This window comes from Salmo trutta, chromosome 10, assembly GCF_901001165.1.
Source record: "Salmo trutta chromosome 10, fSalTru1.1, whole genome shotgun sequence".
NCBI lineage: Eukaryota > Metazoa > Chordata > Actinopteri > Salmoniformes > Salmonidae > Salmo > Salmo trutta.
Genome location: NC_042966.1, coordinates 5,739,517 through 5,759,891, shown reverse-complemented (window position 1 = coordinate 5,759,891; position 20,375 = coordinate 5,739,517). Strand labels below are relative to the sequence as shown.

The 20,375-nt window shown below is 40.0% G+C and overlaps 1 protein-coding gene across 1 annotated transcript in view; it reads right to left on the bottom strand.

The window, feature by feature from the left end:
* Positions 1–20,375, bottom strand: part of nhlrc2 (NHL repeat containing 2) — a 63,912-nt gene that overhangs the window by 12,129 nt on the left and 31,408 nt on the right. Inside the window, exons 7-8 of the mRNA XM_029764183.1 lie at positions 2,340–2,433; positions 1,566–1,797 (exon numbers count right to left, since the gene is read on the bottom strand). Of these exons, the coding sequence (XP_029620043.1) occupies positions 1,566–1,797; positions 2,340–2,433 (326 nt within the window). The remainder of the gene's footprint in view (positions 1–1,565; positions 1,798–2,339; positions 2,434–20,375) is intronic.

Sequence of the window (20,375 nt, the reverse complement as noted above, 5' to 3'; positions counted from 1 at the left end):
TACTCACAGACACCATTCAAACAGTTTTAGAAACTTTGGAGTGTTTTCTATCCAAAGCTAATAATTATATGCATATTCTAGTTTCTGGGCAGGAGTAATAATCAGATTAAATCGGGTACGTTTTTTATCCAGCCGTGAAAATACTGCCCCCTATCCATAACAGGTTAATACAACATTTTGAACAGATATGCAAAGGTTCACTGGATCAGTCTAAAACGTTGCACATACAATGCTGCCATCTAGTGGCCAAAATCTAAATTGCGCCTTGGCTGGAATAATACATTATGGCCTTTCTCTTGCATTTCAAAGATCGTACAAAAAAAAAAAAAAAAACGCATGGTTTTTGCTTTGTATTATCTTGTACAAGATCTAATGTGTTATATTCTCCTACATTCATTTCATATTTCCACAAACTTCAAAGTGTTTCCATTCAAACTGTATCAAGAATATGCATATCCTTGCTTCAGATAGGTCATTTTAGGTGAAAATGTATGTTTATTATTAAATCCAATTTATTTTCATCATCTGCTTCAGAAAACAAGTGACGCAACAAAGAAATCATATTGGTTTGACTGTAGTGGAATTTAAATAAATAGCCATATCTCCTTGTGAGCATGCTCAATAAATCAAAATGATTGGATAACACTCCCATTATAAAAATATTCAGAATTTCAAAAGGTTTGGAAACTTGCAACAAATGTTACATGGCGCTAATAATGCTTTTCAAATCGTGTCACGACAAATGCTGTAATAATTCAGTCACTGCTCCAATTAAATCATTAAAAAACTCCCTAGTTGCTTGTTTTTTGTAGCCCCGACGGCACAATGACATGGTTTCTCCTTCCTTTATAAAGAACCAGATCTGTGGGGAGGAAAACAAAGTGCTGAGACAGAACATAAACTGAGTGTGATTAGAGGGAGGTAAGCAATGCCTCACAGAGCGCTGAGCGATAGCCTGGAATCAAGTTCTCCCTCCAGCAGCACCCTCACCCTATTTAGAGAGAACAAGGTCCATAGGTGCCATTTGGGATGCACCCCTACTGTATAGTGTTTGTCAGGCTCAGGAGAGAACAGCCTAACATCAAGGATCTTCATCTTTAGGTGAAAGGGGGTCAAAACGTCTCTGATCCTGGATCAGTGTCTAGGGGTGGCGTCATTCTACTAAGTGTGGGGAACTGGAACTGCAACACTTGAACCATTGAGAGTCCCCAGTTGACATTGATACTAATATATTGATGATAAATTTAGATAAAAATGTACAGCGGATTCCTTTGGGGTTGCAACTAGATTGCGCCCAGAAACATTGGTTTGGTTTTAATTTGGATTCATGAGCAAAAAAACTAAACATACAACCCAGGGTCCCAATCCTTGACGCTCAGAAATACCTCTAAGAATAAGTAGAGGTTACCCCATAGATACAGAAGACTATTGCTCTTGCTATATTGTCTATGGGTTACCCCTAACCACTGATAGATTGGGGTTATGGTAATGTGATGTGTGGTTAGGGGGATCATTTACCTTGAGCCCCTCTCCCCCCTAACCGTTCCATCACAGGACTGACTCACCAGGGGGTCTCTCTCGCCCCCCACCAGCAGTTTGACGGCGCCGTCCTTCAGCGCCAGGGAGCGCACAGTGCTGCTCTCACTGTCGGCCACGTACAGGCACCCCCAGGGCTCCTCCGGAGCGGGGGCCAGACCCGAGGGCTGGGCAAAGCCGGCCTTTTGGGGGTAGGCGTTGTTGCGGTTCTCCTCGTTGCCACTGCCGGCGAAGCGCACACACGTCCCCGCTTTGGACTCGCTGGAGGGAGTTTTCATGTCGTTAATATTGTCCTCTGTGTGTCTGTAGCCTATGTGATCCAGTGGTTAGTTCCGCGGAACCTAGCACACATGTATACCAGTCGGCATCGAATCCGACCCATGCCCTTCTGACTCATAATATCGCCTAACTTTCCTGTCCCCTCTTCACTGTCCTCTCTCAATGAATACATAAAACCCTCCAAAATAAAATGATAATCCATCACAGCATTGGATGCAAATTGATAGGCACTAAAGCTTACAGTCAAATCTATGGAATGGTGAAATATCACAATATTGGTCTGTAAACCAATCCTAGCCTCAGGAGCCCCATCGTTTGAGCCTAAGGAACTGGATTGGTGTACTTAAGCTCTCCTGACAGTGAATCTGTCACATTATTGGGTTCTCATTCAGATTTGAAAACACCAAAGGGGTAGATAGAAACTAATAGCCTACTTGATTCTAGACTGAATATATGAAAGAACAACATTATCTGGCCCTGAAACAGTTGCCAGTGCACAAAGCAATTATGTATCAGTCGCTCACCTTCTTTTAGGCAGCTTCCCATTTTCCAGGAACAGAGCCCAGATCTGGTGTGTCCCTGCCATGGCCACCCACAGCATGTTATCCTCCTCACCGCCTGGAAAGTAACACAGAAATACCCCTTTCACACTACTGAGCGAGCCGAATCGAGCAAAGCCGTGCTATTCTGTACTGCTCTGGTCTGATCACACATCCACCTTTCTTTACCAGATCCATTGACTTGATCTGAGATAACCAGGAAGGACGGATGGACTTTCTTAAGTATTCAGGGCATATACCAGGGCCATTCACTTGAATACTTTAGATCTGCAACGAAACATTGAGTACACAGGACCCACATATTTCAGAGCTCGTACAGATGCTTTTAGTCATTGGATACAGTCTAAAATAAATCCTTTATATTCAAGCCAAGGACACAAAACATCTCCCCTATACTGACATGCTACCCATATCAGCTTAAACAGAGAAATATTTTGCTAGCAAATCTCTATGGGGTCAATTTCACACCTTAAGTATTGAATTCAAAATAAAATAAATTGTAAATATGAAAAATAAAGTTGAAAACAAAAATAATATTTGAGGAAAAGTGAAATGATGGATGTTGATATAACCAAAAAAAATCAAAAGGAACATTTGTAGAATTGTAAACAAAAAATAATGATATCAAAAGGAACATTTGTAGAATTATAAACAAAAAATAATGATATCAATATGTACTCTTCCTGGGGTCCAGCAAAATTAAAGCAGTTACACATTTAAAAAAAAAAAACACCACAATACATTCGCAACATATTAAGTGTGTTCACAGTCCCCACTGTTCCATAAGGTGTATTTTAAATCTAATTTTACTGCTTGCATGAGTTATTGATGTGGAATAGAGTTCCATGTAGTCATGGCTCTATGTAGTACTGCGCGCCTCCCATAGTCTGTTCTGGACTTGGGGACTGTGAAGAGACCTCTGTTGGCATGTCTTGTGGGATATGCATAGGTGTCCAAGCTGTGTGCCAGTAGTTCAAAAAGACAGCTCGGTGCATTCAACATACCTCTCACAAATACAAGTTGTGATGAAATCAATCTCTTTTCCACTTTGAGCCAGGAGAGATTGACATGCAAGCCGTGTGCCAGTAGTTCAAAAAGACAGCTCGGTGCATTCAACATACCTCTCTGTAAGAATGTTAATGTTAGCTCTATGTGTACATCCAAGGGCCAGCCATGCAGCTCTGTTCTGAACCAATTGCAATGGTCCTAAGTCCCTCTTTGTGGCACCTGACCACTGGACTGAACAGTAGCCCAGGTGCAACAAAACTAGGGCCTGTAGGACCTGCCTTGTTGATAGGGCTGTAAGAATGCAGAGCAACGATTTATTATGGACAGACTTTTCCCCATCCTAGATCCTGTTGTATCAATATGTTTAGTCCCTGACAGTTTACAATCCAGGGTAACTCCAAGCAGTTTACTGTCCTCAACTTGGTCAATTACCACATTCTTTATTACAACATTTAGTTGAGGTTTAGGGTTTAGTGAAGGATTTGTCCAAAAATACAATGCTTTAAGTTTTTTAAATATTTAGAACTAACTAATTTTGCCACCCATTCTGAAACTAACTGCAGCTCTTTGTTAAGTGTTGCCGTCATTTTAGTCGCTGTGGTAGCTGACGTGTATAGTGTTGAGTCATCCGCATACAGTTTAAGTCGGAAGTTTACATACACTTAGGTTGGAGTCATTAAAACTTGTTTTTCAACCACTCCACAAATTTCTTGTTAACAAACGATAGTTTTGGCAAGTCGGTTAGGACATTACTTTGTGCATGACAAGCCATTTTTTCCAACAATTGTTTACAGACAGATTATTTCACTTATAATTCACTGTATCACAATTCCAGTGGGTCAGAAGTTTACATACACTAAGTTGGATGTATTTCAAGGCCTACCTTCAAACTCAGTGCCTCTTTCCTTGACATCATGAGAAAATGAAAAGAAATCAGCCAAGACCTCAGAAAATAAAATTGTAGACTTCCACAAGTCTGGTTCATCCTTGGGAGCAATTTCCAAACGCCTGAAGGTACCACGTTCATCTGTACAAACAATAGTACACAAGTATAAACCCCATGGTACCACGCAGCCGTCATACCGCTCAGGAAGGAGACGCGTTCTGTCTCCTAGAGGTGAACATACTTTGGTGCAAAAAGTACGAATCAATCCCAGAACAACAGCAAAAGGACCTTGTGAAGATGCTGGAGGAAACAGGTACAAAAGTATCTATATCCACAGTAAAACGAGTCCTATATCAACAGAACCTGAAAGGCCGCTCAGAAAGGAAGAAGCCACTGCTCCAAAACCGCCATAAAAAAGCCAGACTACGGTTTGCAACGGCACATGGGGACAAAGATCGTACTTTTGGAGAAATGTCCTTTGGTCTGATGAAACAAAAATAGAACTGTTTGGCCATAATGACCATCGTTGTGTTTGGAGGAAAAAGGAGGAGCCTTGCAAGCCGAAGAACACCATCCCAACCATGAAGCACGGGGGTGGCAGCATCATGTTGTGGAGGTGCTTTGCTGCAGGAGGGACTGGTGCACTTCAAAAAATAGATGGCATCATGAGGGAGGAAAATTATGTGGATATATTGAAACAACATCTCAAGACATCAGTCAGGAAGTTAAAGCTTGGTCGCAAATGGGTCTTCCAAATGGACAATGACCCCAAGCATACTTCCAAAGCTGTGGCAAAATGGCTTAAGGACAACAAAGTCAAGGTATTGGAGTGGCCATCACAATGTCCTGACCTCAATCCCATAGAAAGTTTGTGGGCAGAACTGAAAAAGCGTGTGCGAGCAATGAGGCCAACAAACCTGACTCAGTTACACCAGCTCTGTCAGGAGGAATGGGCAAAAATTCACCCAACTTACTGTGGTAAGCTTGTGGAAGGCTACCCGAAACATTTGACCCAAGTTAAACAATTTAAAGGCAATGCTACCAAATACTAATTGAGTGTATGTAAACTTCTGACCCACTGGGAATGTGATGAAAGAAATAAAAGCTGAAATAAATCACTCTACTATTATTCTGACATTTCACATTCTTAAAATAAAGTGGTGATCCTAACTGACCTAATACAGGGTATTTTTACTCAGATTAAAATGTCAGGAATTGTGAGAAACTGAGTTTAAATGTATTTGGCTAAGGTGTATGTAAACTTCCGACTTCAACTGTACATAGACACACTGGCTTTACTCCCGAGTGGCGCAGCCTTCTAAGGCACTGCATCTCAGTGCTAGAGGTGTCACTAGCGACCCTGGTTCGATCCCGTGCTGTATGACAACCGGCCGTGATTGGGCGTCCCATAGGATAGCGCACAATTGGCCCAGCGACGTCCGGGTTATGGTTTAGCCGGGGTAGGCCATCATTGTAAAATAAGAATTTGCTCTTAACTGACTTGCCAAGTTAAATAAAGGTTAAATAAAAACTGTAAATACTCAAAGCCAGTGGCATGTCGTTAGTAAAGGTTGAAAAAAGTAAGGGGCCTAGACAGCTGCCCTGGGGAATTCCTGATACTACCTGGATTTTGTTGGAGAGGCTTCCATTTAAGATCCACCCTCTGTGTTCTGTTAGAAAGGTAACTCTTTATCCACAATGTAGAAGGGGGTGTAAAGCCATACAGATACGTTTTTCCAGCAACAGGCTACGATCAATAATGTCAACACCCGCACTGAAGTCTAACAAAACAAACCCAACAATCTTTTTATCATCAATTTCTCTCAGCCAATCATCAGTCATTTGTGTAAGTGCTGTACTTGTTGAATGTAACCTATTGAATCAATTTCGCCTACACGTTTGCCTGCAGTTACTACCGTTGGTTAGGTTACTCGTATCTTTGCTTTCACTGGCAGTTGTTTTCGATGGCAAGTTTTGGAAACATGTCTCTGTGAAGGCAGGGCTTGGAGGGAGGAGTAGAGAATGAGTCTTTATTGGTCCACTAGATTTGGAAACATGTTTCTGTGAAAGCAGGGCTTGGAGGGAGGAGTAGATAATGAGTCTTTATTGGTCCACTAGTTTTGGAAACATGTTTCTGTGAAGGCAGGGCTTGGAGGGAGGAGTAGATAATGAGTCTATTGGTCCACTAGTTTGGAGTGACGATTCATCGTAACCAAATGAATGAGCAGGATAGACAGAGGAAGGTGGAAACCTGAAAAAAAAATTGCATTCGTTTTCAAATAATTTGCTCTTGCTTTAAAATGTATTTGCTTGCAAGTTTTTTTGGTTTCGGTTTTGATAGTCTACAATTCTAAAAATATATATATTTTTAAACTTGACAGACTGTAAATGACTTTAATATTAATGTTTTATATCCTCTTAGTATGAATAGATCGTTTTTATTTCCTTGCAGCTCTGTGTACGAGAAGAGTGTAATTATTTAGTGGACTGCAATGGACTGTAGGAATGTGCACTCCCAACAACTCAATACCTCTCCTGACTGATAAGAAGTCCTGTGATATGAGAAATCCTGGGTGATGGAAAAGTACTGAAGTACATCTTTGTGGAAGGGAGGGGGTGAGAGCTAAGGGTATAAGTGGACACTGCAATTTATTCAAGGTATGTATTCAGCTGTACATCTTCGCTGAGTAAATATTTGAAACGTCACTGGGAGTTTGGGCTCTTATGATATGTTTATTGTATATTGGTCTTCTTATCAAATGCCATTTTCAGTAGGATTTCACGCTTAAGGAACAGGTTTGGGAGGAAGGAGAATCAGTAGTGGAGGAGGCCAGCCAATAAATAAAAGGTAAGCTTGTATCCTACCAATTCCTCATGTGCCCCTTAAGGGCCATCTACCCATTCTGTTTGTCAACCAGTCGTGAGCCTTCAGATTGTTGAATCAAAGTATCTGTGGAGAGTGAAGTTTTAAAATGTTTAAGCGAATCGGAGATATGGCCATTTAGCAAAAATCCTGTGTGTGCTTGTGACAGGTGGATGCATCCTGTCCGTAACTGGTGGACAGAACCATTGTTATTAAATCCGAGGCCAGTTTATTGGCAGATTGTTCTAGGGATGGAGAAGTATCTTATGTATAGGATTCCACTGGAGATAAAAACTAGATTGTATGTGCATAGTTCTAGGGATGGAGAAGAATCTTATGTATAGGATTCCACTGGAGATAAAAACTAGATCGTATGTGCATAGTTCTAGGGATGGAGAAGAATCTTACGTATAGGATTCCACTGGAGATAAAAACTAGATCGTATGCGCATAGTTCTGGGGTGGGGAGTTTGTTGAGACTATATATCAACAAGCCTCCATCAAAACAGACAGCGGGCAGGGTGATTGATTCTCATGTTTATGTGCTACCTATGAGAAGATTCCCAAACAATCTCTATGATGTGGTCTTGGTGATTGGAGTCACCCGTGTAAGGGACAGGCCCATCAAGGCACTGCATCTCAGTGCAAAAGGCTTCACTGCAGTCCCTGGTTCGAATCCAGGCTGCATCACATCTGGCCGTGATTGGGAGTCCCATAGGGCGGTGCACAATTGGCCCAGCGTTGTCCTGGTTTGGCCGGGGTAGGCCGTCATTGTAAATAAGAATTTTTTCTTAACTGACTTGTCCAGTTAAATAAAAAATAATCAATGGATAGCTCTGGGTGAGGAAGAGTCTTAGGGCAGGTGTTCTAGGGCAGGACCTCACCGAAAAATGTGTTTGAAGTCATATAGACTGCGCAGGGTAAAATATACCAATGTTATTGGTAGGTGCTACCTACTAGAAGATCCCTTATTAATGATCTATATTGGCTATTTGGCCCCAGTGGAGTAAACAAACATATTATATTAGGTCCCCATATACAAAAATGTAGGCAGTGGTTTTGGCATGTTCATTGTGGACAGGTGGGTGAAGTAGCCCGTGCATTTAGGCCTTAACAGTGTTTTGTGTTGTTTGATTTCAGAATCATCTCTTTTACATCGTTTATATTGTAATATTAATTGGCAAAAACATACACGGACCGTATTGCAATGTGAAACATGTATTTCTAAATGAAACTGTTACTACAGTACATTCTGAAAGAATTTACTGCAAAAGAACTTTATTGCAAAATGTATTATAGTTTTTTTAACCTCAATCTACACACAATACCCCATAATGACAAATCAAAAACAGTTTAGACATTTCTGCACATTTAGTCAAAATAAAAAACAGAAATAAGTCATTTACACAAGTATTCAGACCCTTTACTCAGTACTTTGTTAAAGCACCTTTGGCAGCGATTATAGCCTCAAGTCTTCTTGGGAATGACGCTACAAGCTTGGCACCCCTGTATTTGGGGAGCTTCTCCCATTCTTCTCTACAGATCCTCTCAAGCTATTTCAGGTTGGATGGGGAGCGTCACTGTTCAGCTATTTTCAGGTCTCTCCAGAGATGTTTGATCAGGTTCAAGTCCGGGCTCTTGCTGGGCCACTCAAGGACATTGAGACTTGTCCCAAAGCCACTCCTGCGTTGTCTTGGCTGTGTGCTTTTAATCGTTGTCCTGTTGGAAGGTGAACCTTTGTCCCAGTTTGAGGTCCTGAGCGCTCTGGATACGTTTTTTTTAATCAAAGATCTCTCTGTACTTTGCTCCGTTCATCTTTCCCTTGATCCTGACTAGTCTCCTAGTCCCTGCCGCTGAAAAACATCCCCACAGCATGATGCTGCCACCACCATGCTTCACCGTAGACATGGTGCCAGGTTTCCTCCAGATGTGACGCTTGGCATTCAGGTGAAAGAGTTCAATCTTGGTTTCATCAGACCAGAGATTCTTGTTTCTCATGGTCTGACAGTCTTTAGGTTCCTTTTGGCAAACTTCAAGCGGGCTGTCATGTACCTTTTATTGAGGAGTAGCTTCCGTCTGGTCTCTCTACTGTAAAGGCCTAATTGTCCTTCTGGAAGCTTCTCCCATCTCCACAGAGGAACTCTAGAGCTCTGTCAGAGTGACCATCAAGTACCCCGATTGCTCAGTTTGGCCGGGGTGACAGCTCTAGGAAGAGACTCGGTGGTTCCAAACTTCTTTCATTTAAGAATAATGGAGGCAACTGTGTTCTTGGGGACCTTCAACGCTGCAGAATTTTTTTTGTACCCTTCCCCAGATCTGTGCCTTGACAATACTGTCTCGGAGCTCTACGGACAATTCCTTCGACCTCATGGGTGGATTTTTGCTCTGACATGCACTGTCAAATGTGGGACCTTATATAGACAGGTGTGTGCCTTTTCCAAATCATGTCCAATCAATTGAATTTACCACAGGTGGACTCCAAGTTGTAGAAACATCTCAAGGATGATCAATGGAAGCAGGATACACCTGAGCTCAAATTCGAATCTCATAGCAAAGGATCTGAATACTTATGTAAATAAGGCATTTCTGTTTTATACTTTTAATATATTAGCAAAAATGTCTAAAAGCCTGTTTTCGCTTTGTCATTATGGGGTATTGTGTGTAGATTGATGAGGAAAATGTTTTATTGAATCTATTTTAGAATAAGGCTGTAATGTAAGAAAATGTGAAAAAAAGTGAAGGGGTCTGAATACTTTCCGAATGCACTGTATATGATTTTGTGTGTTCTTCTCATTTAATTGAAAATGTGTTTAGAACTGCCTTTTTGATAATCTTTTCTAGTTTGTGTTAAGAGTCGTGAAAATTTACCGTGATACTTCTGAAAATTGCACTAAAGTGTTATTTTATTTATTTTTTACGAGTTGCCACAGTAGTAGTTGCTGAGACTAACTACATGTGACAGACTAAATTAATTGTAACGTGAACTGACAAGAGCATAAAGCTTGTACTTTTTGTTACTGAAAATATATCTATTGGCTCATGCAATAATTGGACAACCGTTCCCTTCCAAATGGGATGGTTTGCACATCGGCTGCTCAGGTTATGAATTGTAATGTTTGATGGAACGCAGAAAAAATGCTTCCGTCTGTCTTTTCCATCCATAAACCTCTGTGTTTCATGCCCTGGGGACAAGTAACATCACAGCTGTAGTCGCTGCCAAAGGTGATTCTAACATGTATTGATTCAGGGGTTTCTAAAAACATGTTTTCACTTTGTCATTTAGGGGAATTGTGTGTAGATGGGTGAGATTTTCTTTAAACATTCGTACCGTTCAAAAGTTAGAACTGGGGTCACTTAGAAAAGTAAATTTTTTGTCCATTAAAATAACATCAAATTGAGGGGTTTAGACTGACGAATTTCAGATGAAAGTACTTTGTTTCTGGCCATTTTGCTGATGCTCCAGATACTCAACTAGTCTAAAGAAAGCCAATTTTATTGCTTCTTTAATCAGGACAACAATTTTCAGCTGTGCTAACATAATTGCAAAACGGTTTTCTAATGATCAATTAGCCTTTTAAAATGATAAACTTGGATTAGCTAACACAATGTGCCATTGGAACACAGAAGTGATGGTTGCTTATAATGGGCCTCTAAGACTATGTAGCTATTCCATAAAAAATCTGCCATTTCCAGCGACAATAGTCATTTACAATATTAACAGTGTCTACACTGTATGTCTGATCAATTCAATGTTATTTTAATGGACAGAAAATGTGCTTTTCTTTCAAAAACAAGGACATTTCCAAGTGACCCCAAACTTTAGAACAGTAGTGTATATTTCCCTCTGTCTGTAAATGTACATTCTGCCACAGTTGGTGTGTGCTAAGTTAAGGGTCTTTAACTCAACGTGAAGCACTAAGGACTGTCATTCTAAATTTGGGTTGAATAAGTTATCAATAGTTCTAATGATGATTCAGAAAGGCTAGGAGAGAGAGAGCGCACAAAGTGAGGGGAGGGTGCAGCGCTCCAATCTATTGAGTCTAGAGAGGGTTTCCTCTCAGGATATTCCATTGGCATAGAACAGAATGGATGGACGGTCCTTTCCCCAATCTCATCAAGGGTGGATTGAAATGATTAAACATGTATTTTGTGGTTTAGTGCTGTACCCTGTGTCACTGCTTCATTGCTCCAGACCAGCGCAAGGGGAGTTAGAGCACTGATTATGCTTTTAGGTCCCAAGGCGCTAATGTGTCTCTGACAACGAATGGGTGACATAAAACAAATAGAAACTGATAATTGTGCACGACTTCAACATTTAATTTCAATGAACTGAATGATGAGGACGAAGAAGGTGATTGAATTTAAAACAATCGTGTAAGAAAATCTATTCCTCTTTCCTGCACGCACAACCGGAAAAATACACTTTTCTTTTCAATTATTATGAACTCCTGACCGGTCACGTTGTACAACCCCATTATGGGCTATTAGCAGGACAATAGACTCTTACCAACACCTCTCTGTATTTTGATACTTTGTGCAAGGCAACTGATTAGCATTAAAAACTGTGGATGGGGCCTCCCGAGTGGCGCAGCGGTCTAAGACACTGCATCGCAGTGCAAATGGCGTTGCTACAGATGCTGGTTCGATACCGTGCCAGCCGTGACCGGGAGACCAATGAGGCGACGTACAATTGGCCCAGCGTCGTCCGGTTTGGGGGAGGGTTTGGCCGGCCGGGACGTCTTTGAAAACGAAATAATCTCCAAAATATCATAATTTTATTTAAACAAACAATTTAGAATCCTCCAATCCTCTAAATGTAATTATTGGCGGAGGGCCATATTGATTGTAAACTAGTTGGGAAGAGATTTGATGGGACATGGTTTATGAATTGACATGCAATTTTCTGTTCCTCCTGAACAATAGTGTAAGAATTGCTATTTCTCTGTCCTGCACGCACACCCAAAAAAAAGACACTTCATTTTTTCTTTCTACTTGATCAGAACAAGCTGTAACTGGACTGTAGCATATTACTTACTAAAAATTACATGAGAAGCGCACATTTGTAAATCCCAAACTCTAATAATAAGGCAACGGTGGGCTTTGGGTTTCTCTCCCTCTGAAAACAGAGATAAATAATTTTAAATAACAAACTGGCTTTAATTTACAAATTAGTAAGAATGACTCACCCCATGTTGAACAATGTCCTTTTTCTTGCTCACTTTTGTAAACAAAATCATCTCCAACATATCATTATTTTTAAACAAAGCAATTATTAATTTAGAATTATATAAAAAAACGTTGATATTCTCACATTTCAGATTTGCCCTAACTGTCAGAAGGTGGGTGTAGCTGGTGCATGAAGTCAGGTGCAGGAGAGCAGAATGAGTGAGCAACGTACTTTACTCAAAATAAAGGCACAAGGTAACAATACACTTGACCAACAATAAACGGTAATCAATTACGCACGGGTGAAAACCCCTTCGGCGGATGTCGTGACACTAATGGAAAATGCCCGTTAGATATTCATTTAGAATCCTCCAATCCCCTAAATTTAATTGTTGGCGGAGAGTCACGTCATTGAAAAAAAACATTTTACTGTACTGTAGGCCTACCGTAGACATCATGAGTCTCACTAGTGTTGAGTAATGTGCTGTTAAAAGTGGTGGTCTTATTTATTTAAAAAGTATATTGAAGTTAGAGGCAATAGGATTTGAAGCAGTCTACCCGCGTGTGGTCAACTATTTCAGCACCGTTTCCCGCTGCTCTGAGACAAGCATGGGGACTGGTCTTGGTAAATCAATGAGAATTTTATTTTCACTGAATCTCCATTTGGGTATTGGTTAGACTACAATTAGGGTGTGGAAATGTTCTTAGTACTATAGCCTAGTCCCGAGCATCACGTTGTACAGCGCCATACTTTCCTAACGAAGGGTTTCGTTTTTCGTTTTTCTTGGAATAGAAACGACATAATATTAATCTAATTAATTAAGCTAAATTTCTTACAATCAATCCCATATTCTATGTTCTTACAAAAAAGGTTTTAAATTCTCTAGTACAGCAACTATTGAAGGCTATCAAATGCTTCTCAAAGATACCCTCTGGTGGTCAAACTAGCACTAACTTGCATTAATGGCTGACAACTAAATAACGTGCCATAGAATTCTGTGGCAGCCCGCAATGTGTGCTGCAGCATGACAATTTTTACAGGAAGAACCACTGTAGGATGTCATTGGAGATGTTGGTGGCTAGAAAACCAGGTATGAGTTGGGAGACAGATTTAGGACTGAATCTTTCAGATATTCCCCATCAATGAACCACAAAGGCAATAGGAGATCAAGAGCAGGAGACAGATTCAATGCAATAGCTATTCTCACGGCAGTCGCTGTAGGGACAGCAACTGAAGAAGCAGTAGTTGTTGTGAAGGATGCTATAGTAACAGCATGGAACTGGACTAAGGTGCAAATGAGGGGTATATTGAAGTATGCATCATGGGCAGTGTTAGTGGTATCAGGGGTTACCTTGTTAGCATTGTGGGGATATCACCTGAGGGCATTGACGTTGAAACGTATATACAGTGCTGATTTGCCTCAAGATGAAGTAAAGTTGATTAAGGTCACCGCACGTGTATATTGGGTGGCCCTGGAGGAAGAAGGAGATGGGGGTCGAAGGGATGATATGGCGTGACCTGTGACCTAACGGGGAAGACTAGCATCCCGAAGGTATAGAGTCAGCATCCCGAAGGTATAGAGTCAGGTTAAGTGAGAGTGGAAATCATCATCTTTGCATATATAATTATGCATATCTTAACGCATTATTAATACTTATGTTTTGTGCTATCACTCTCTTAGGAACCCAAAGGAGGAAATGGAGGAAGTCAAGAGCTCCAGCTGAAATGTCATTATCAGTTGTCTGACGAGAGAGGGGAATAAGAGTGTGCATAGTGTAATTATAGATCAGAGGCCATAAGTCTCAGAGGTGTAAATATACAAATCAACTGTGAATGTTAATCATGTTTTATAAAAATGTTTTATTTATAAGTAATTTCCAAGTTTACATAATGTTGAAGAGTATGGAGATATTATTCAAAAAAGAGGGACTGTTGGATTCTAGCTTGAAATATACTTATTCATGTTACCGTATTAGAGTTTACTGATTACTGTATATGTTTAATGAATGTATATGTTGGGGTCAATGGAGAGATAACTAGGTGTATGGAAAGTTACTGAGTGAGGAAGGCGGAGCGCAGAGAGCTTACATTCTGTTAGAACATGTTATTGTTGAATCTCATGGATCCTAGGGAGAGAGGAAAGGGGTAACCGTCTGGTTTCAGTCCCTGATAAGATAGAACTGCCGTGAATTAGGGGAGAGTGAGGAATTCGGGCCGAGGTCAGGTCAGATGAAGTGAGAAGGAACAGTCACCACTTCAGTTCCTGCCTAGCAACAGAGATGTATTGAGTTGCAAGGAGTGGACTCAATATATATAAATATATGTGCTTGTGTAAACACATCTTTGTCTTTCAGCTGTTTGACCCAGTGGGTGAATAAACTTGGTTTGACTAGTTGTCCGTTAGGTTCTGACAAACACTGTGAAAAACTAACAATGGTTTTAGGACAATAAAATAATTTAAAGCAAATAAATAAAATTGCAGATGGCCAAATTGTACGGAACTGCATATCATATGTCCCGATTTTGCACACCTTAGGAGAAGGAGAGAGCGAGAGAGGAGCCTTGAGCTACTGTTGATTGCAAAGATGGAGGCCTTCTTCATTGAAATAAAATTAAAGTTGGAGAGTATGCAAATAGTGAAAAGCCTACAAGTGGAATGTCCTCCGTATGAACAAGTTTTAATATTGCAGTGTATAAAGATAAGAACATTGGCACAGGCCAAATGCAGGCTACTGTGCAGCTCGCTATTCAGATAGGATGCAAGTTAGGAACTTAATTTACAATTTTCTTTGATATATAATAATCAGATCATTGTTACAATAATTAAACAAATTATTTGAAATATGAAAAAAAAAAAAAGTTCCCAAATTGCATCGTAGCCTTGTATCTTTGTTATTGTAGGCCTGTTTATTTAAAAAAAAAAAAATGTTAACCTTTATTTAACTAGGCAAGTCAGTTAAGAACAAATTCTTATTTACAATGACAACCTACACCAGCCAAACCTGGACGACGCTGGGCCAATTGTGCGCCACCCTATGGGACTCCCAATCACGGCCAGTTGTGATACAGCCTGGATTCGAACCAGGGTGCCTGTAGTGACACCTCTAGCCCTGAGATGCAGTGACTTACACCACTGCGCCATTCGGGAGACCTTTATTAATCAAACCAGTTCTTTAAAGATGCTAAATGTGTTTTGTTTCATTCTCTTGATACCTTTTTCTTGGCTAAATGGTAGAGGCACTAGCATTTCTTGCTAATTGCTGCAATATAGCCTGTTCAAAACTTTGTGAATGTTTAAACCATTTCCCAAGTGTTGTTTCATTCTGTTGAGCCATTTTCTTTGGCCAAATGAAGTCCAACTGTAATGTTGTATTTTTCACAATATACTATCCTGTTTGTATTTTTCCTATTAGTAATGTTTTGACTTACTTTTGATATTACCCTAATAAAGTTTAGAAACTTTAGTGAAGGTATGGTGTGGTTATTAGCCTATTATACTGCAGGCCTATGATATGAAGGCAGTGCTCACTGGCGCTCCAATTGACTGACAATTGAACTTGAGTTGAGGAAGAATGTTTTAGTGCTACCAGAGTTACTTCTATAATCTAACATTATAATGCTTATTTTATATAAAATATTCAGATTGAAAATGAATGAATTAGCCTCCTTTTGTAGCCTACGCCTATATCTGTTTAGCAGTAGCCTATCTGACAAGGATAAAGAAACGCATGTCGGTGTCGTAGCATGCCGCCGGCATATCTCTTGCTCTCTGGGGCTAGGCCTAAGCTTCTCTTCCTTTACATGTATTTTTAAACATTACTATCATATAGTGCACGCCTAAGTCGATGCATGCAATGCCCTGATGCATTTAGTGCTCAAATCTCCGACAGCTGAACCAGGACATGGACAATTATTGTTTTAGGAAAGTAAAAACTAATGAAACAATAGTCTATAAAGTTTAACATATGCTACACATCGAAACAAACATTTATTTTTGTAATTTGTTATAGGCCATTAAGGACAAGAAAATGTCAGTTTTTTTAGGAACACAAGCTGACAAGCTCTATTTAACTTAAAGTTACTTCTAGGGATGCTTATTTATTTTTATTTTTTTTATTTTGGAGTGGACAACTGAGTTCCGAACTCATGCGCTTTTTTGTTGATTCAATAGTTGTAAGGAAGAACGACAACGTAGGAGGACATACGGGTAATACTGTAAATAAGGACAGGGACAGCTGGCCAAACCAACGCTCGAACCTCTGTCGCCAAGGGATCATTACCACTCGACCAGACTCCGACACCTAGGGATGCTTCTAACATGCATTGTAAAATAAACTATGCTGCATTCGAAAAGGGATATACAGACTAATTGATGCCATCAGTGGAAATGGTACAAGTAGTTCTGTCCCAGAAGCCTTTGTGTGATTTCACTCAGGTAAGGCTAGCAAGTGACCACCGTCATCATTAACATAATGGCCATTGACAACCAACAATAGACCATTTTCTACTAAACAAAGCGCCAAATTGTCTAGTGTCTATCAAAAGTGTGTAAATCAAAACCCACATGAAAACATATTTTCCAAGATGGATCTAAGAACTTCAAAAGAAGAGGGAGATACAAACTTCGGATTGATAAGCTAGATAGGGTGAAGTTGATGCAAATTATAAAAAAGAGAAAGAAACTTAACTTGCCTCAAGGAGAATAATGAAAGCAAAGCATTATGTGAGGTATACCATTTTTTGAGGCTACTAAAAATGTTTTAAGGGAGTGAATAAATTAGAAGTTGTAGCTTTACTTTGTTACACAGTCCATAACAATTGACTATGTGCCAAATCCCCACTAAACGTGAACTACACCCCATTTACGTCCTTCATCTACGCTGCATGTCCAATGGCACTGTTAGAGTCATGGCCTGTTCACCCCGCTACCATCTAGAAGGCGGAGACTGTACAGGTGCGTCAAATCTGGGACGGATAGACTGATAAACAGCTTCTATCACCAGGCCATCAGACTGTTAAACAGTCATCACTAGTCGGCCTCCGCCCAGTACCCTGCCATGAACCTTAGTCAACTGTTACTAGCCGGCTACACAGCACCAGGACTGCTACCCTATTTTACTGTACATAGTGTCATTGAACACTGGCCACTTTAATAATGTTTACATACTGTTTTACCCACTATATTCACACTACCGGTGAAACGTTTTAGAACACCTACTCATTCAAGGGTTATTATTTGTACTGTCTTCTGTAGAATAATGGTGAAGACATCAAAACTATGAAATAACTCATATGGAATCATGTAGTAACCAAAAAAAAGTGTTAAACAAATCAAAATAGATTATGCAAATAATATAATAATAAGCAAACAAAGTAGCCACCCTTTGCCTTGATGACAGCTTTGCACACTCTTGGCATTCTCTCAACCAGCTTCATGAGGTAGTCACCTGGAGTGCATTTCAATTAACAGGTGTGCCTTGTTAAAAGTTAATTTGTGGAATTTATTTCCTTTTTAACCTCTATGGGCTAGGTGGGACACTTGCCAGTGTAATCCCGTGGCGCGATATTCAAATACCATTACTTCAATTTCTCAAACATATGACTATTTTACACCATTTTAAAGACAATACTCTCGTTAATCTAACCACACTGTCCGATTTCAAAAAGGCTTTACAACGAAAGCAAAACATTAGATTATGTCAGCAGAGTACCCAGCCAGAAATAATCAGACACGCATTTTTCAAGCTAGCATATAATGTCACATAAACCCAAACCACAGCTAAATGCAGCACTAACCTTTGATGATCTTCATCAGATGACACACCTAGGACATTATGTTATACAATACATGCATGTTTTGTTCAATCAAGTTCATATTTATATCAAAAACCAGCTTTTTACATTAGCATGTGACTAGCATGTGACTAGCATTCCCACCGAACACTTCCGGTGAATTTACTAAATTACTCACGATAAACGTTCACAAAAAACATAACAATTATTTTAAGAATTATAGATACAGAACTCCTATATGCACTCGCTATGTCTGATTTTAAAATAGCTTTTCGGTGAAAGCACATTTTGCAATATTCTAAGTAGATAGCCCGGCATCACAGGGCTATCTAAGCACTATGATGAAACTCATGAGGACTGCCACAGGAATGGAAGACACAGAGTTACCTCTGCTGCAGAGGATAAGTTCATTAGAGTTACCAGCCTCAGAAATTGCAGCCCAAATAAATGCTTCAGAGTTTAAGTAACAGACACATCTCAACATCAACTGTTCAGAGGAGAATGTGTGAATCAGGCCTTCATGGTCGAATTGCTGCAAAGAAACCACTACTAAAGGACACCAATAAGAATAACACATTGGCTTGAGTCAAGAAACACGAGCAATGGACATTAGACTGGTGGAAACTTGTCCTTTGGTCTGATGAGTCCAAATTAGAGATTTCTGGTTCCAACCGCCGTGTCTTTGTAAGACATGGTTTGGGTGAACGGATGATCTCCGCATGTATATTTCAAACCATAAAGCATGGAGGAGGAGGTGTGATGGTGCGGGGGAGCTTTTCTGGTGACACTGTGATTTATTTAGAATTCAAGGCTCACTTAACTAGCATGGCTACCACAGCATTCTGCAGCGATACGCCATCCCGTCTGGTTTGCGCTTAGTGGGACTATAATTTGTTTTTCAACAGGACAATGACCAAACACACTTCCAGGCTGTGTAAGGGCTATTTTATCAAGAAGGACAGTGATGAAGTGCTGCATCAGATGACTTAGCCTCCACAATCCCAACCAAATTGAGATGGTTTGGGATGAGTTGGACCGCAGAGCGAAGGAAAAGCAGCCAACAAGTGCTCAGCATATGTGGAAACTCCTTCAAGACTGTTGGAAAAGCATTCCAGGTGAAGCTGGTTGAGAGAATGCCAAGTGTGTGCAAACCTGTCATCAAGGCAAACGGTGGCTATTTAAAGAATCTCAAATAAACACTTTTTTGGTTACTACAAGATTCCATATAAACGATGAAATAACAGGTTTTCACTATTATTCTAATGAAGAAAATAGTGAAAATAAAGAAAAACCCAAGAACGAGTAGTGGTTCCTCCTTTAAACGTTTTGAGATTATGCTAAGGGACTTAGAGGTAATTTGTGGTTTAATACGGTAACCTGCGTCACCACTTCATTGCTCCAGACCAGCGCAAGGAGGAGTTAGAGCACTGATTATGCTTTTGGGTCCTACTGTGTCTCTAACTGACAATGAATGGGCAACATAAACCTATATAGAAACTGATAATTGTGCATGACTTCAATATTACTTACTAAAACTGTTGTTACACTAAGGTTTTTATTATTTTGTTAGGATTATTTTGCTTTTACTGTAGTACTGTAGCACACTCCCGACTGGTCACGTTGTACAGCACCTGAGTGGTGCAACAGTCTAAGACACCTCATAGCCGTGCAAGCTGTGTTGCTACAGATGATGGTTCAATACCCGTGCTGGCCTTGACTGGGAGACCCATGAGATGACTGTAGGATTTTGGTTAAAAATATAAATAATTCAAAATAACAAACTGGCTTTATTTACAAATTAGTAACAATGTCTCACAACATGTTCAAGAATGGCCTTTTTCCCCCCTCGCTCATTTTACGTTATCTGAAAATGAAATCTAAATATTTAAGGGGCATTGCACCAATAATGGCTCTGACTAGGGAAACGTTCCCGCTGTTCTATTCTTAGTGCCAGTCTGCACATTCAAACTGAAACAATGTAACTAATAATGGCATCTTTATGCATTCATTAATAAAATAATGATAAAAATACTCTTTCAAAATGCCAATGTTTATTTAGTTATGGATCCATAACGAATTACTATGGGAATAAATATCACTGAATTACAGAAATATCCTCCAATCATCTATACGTAATTATTGGCCAAGAGTCACATCATATTTTTTGATATACCGTAGGCGACATGAGTCTCACTAGTGTTGAGTAATGTGATGTTAAAAGTGGTGCAGTTCTAATTTATTTTAAAGGGATATTGAAGTTAGAAGCAATAGGATTTGAAGCAAT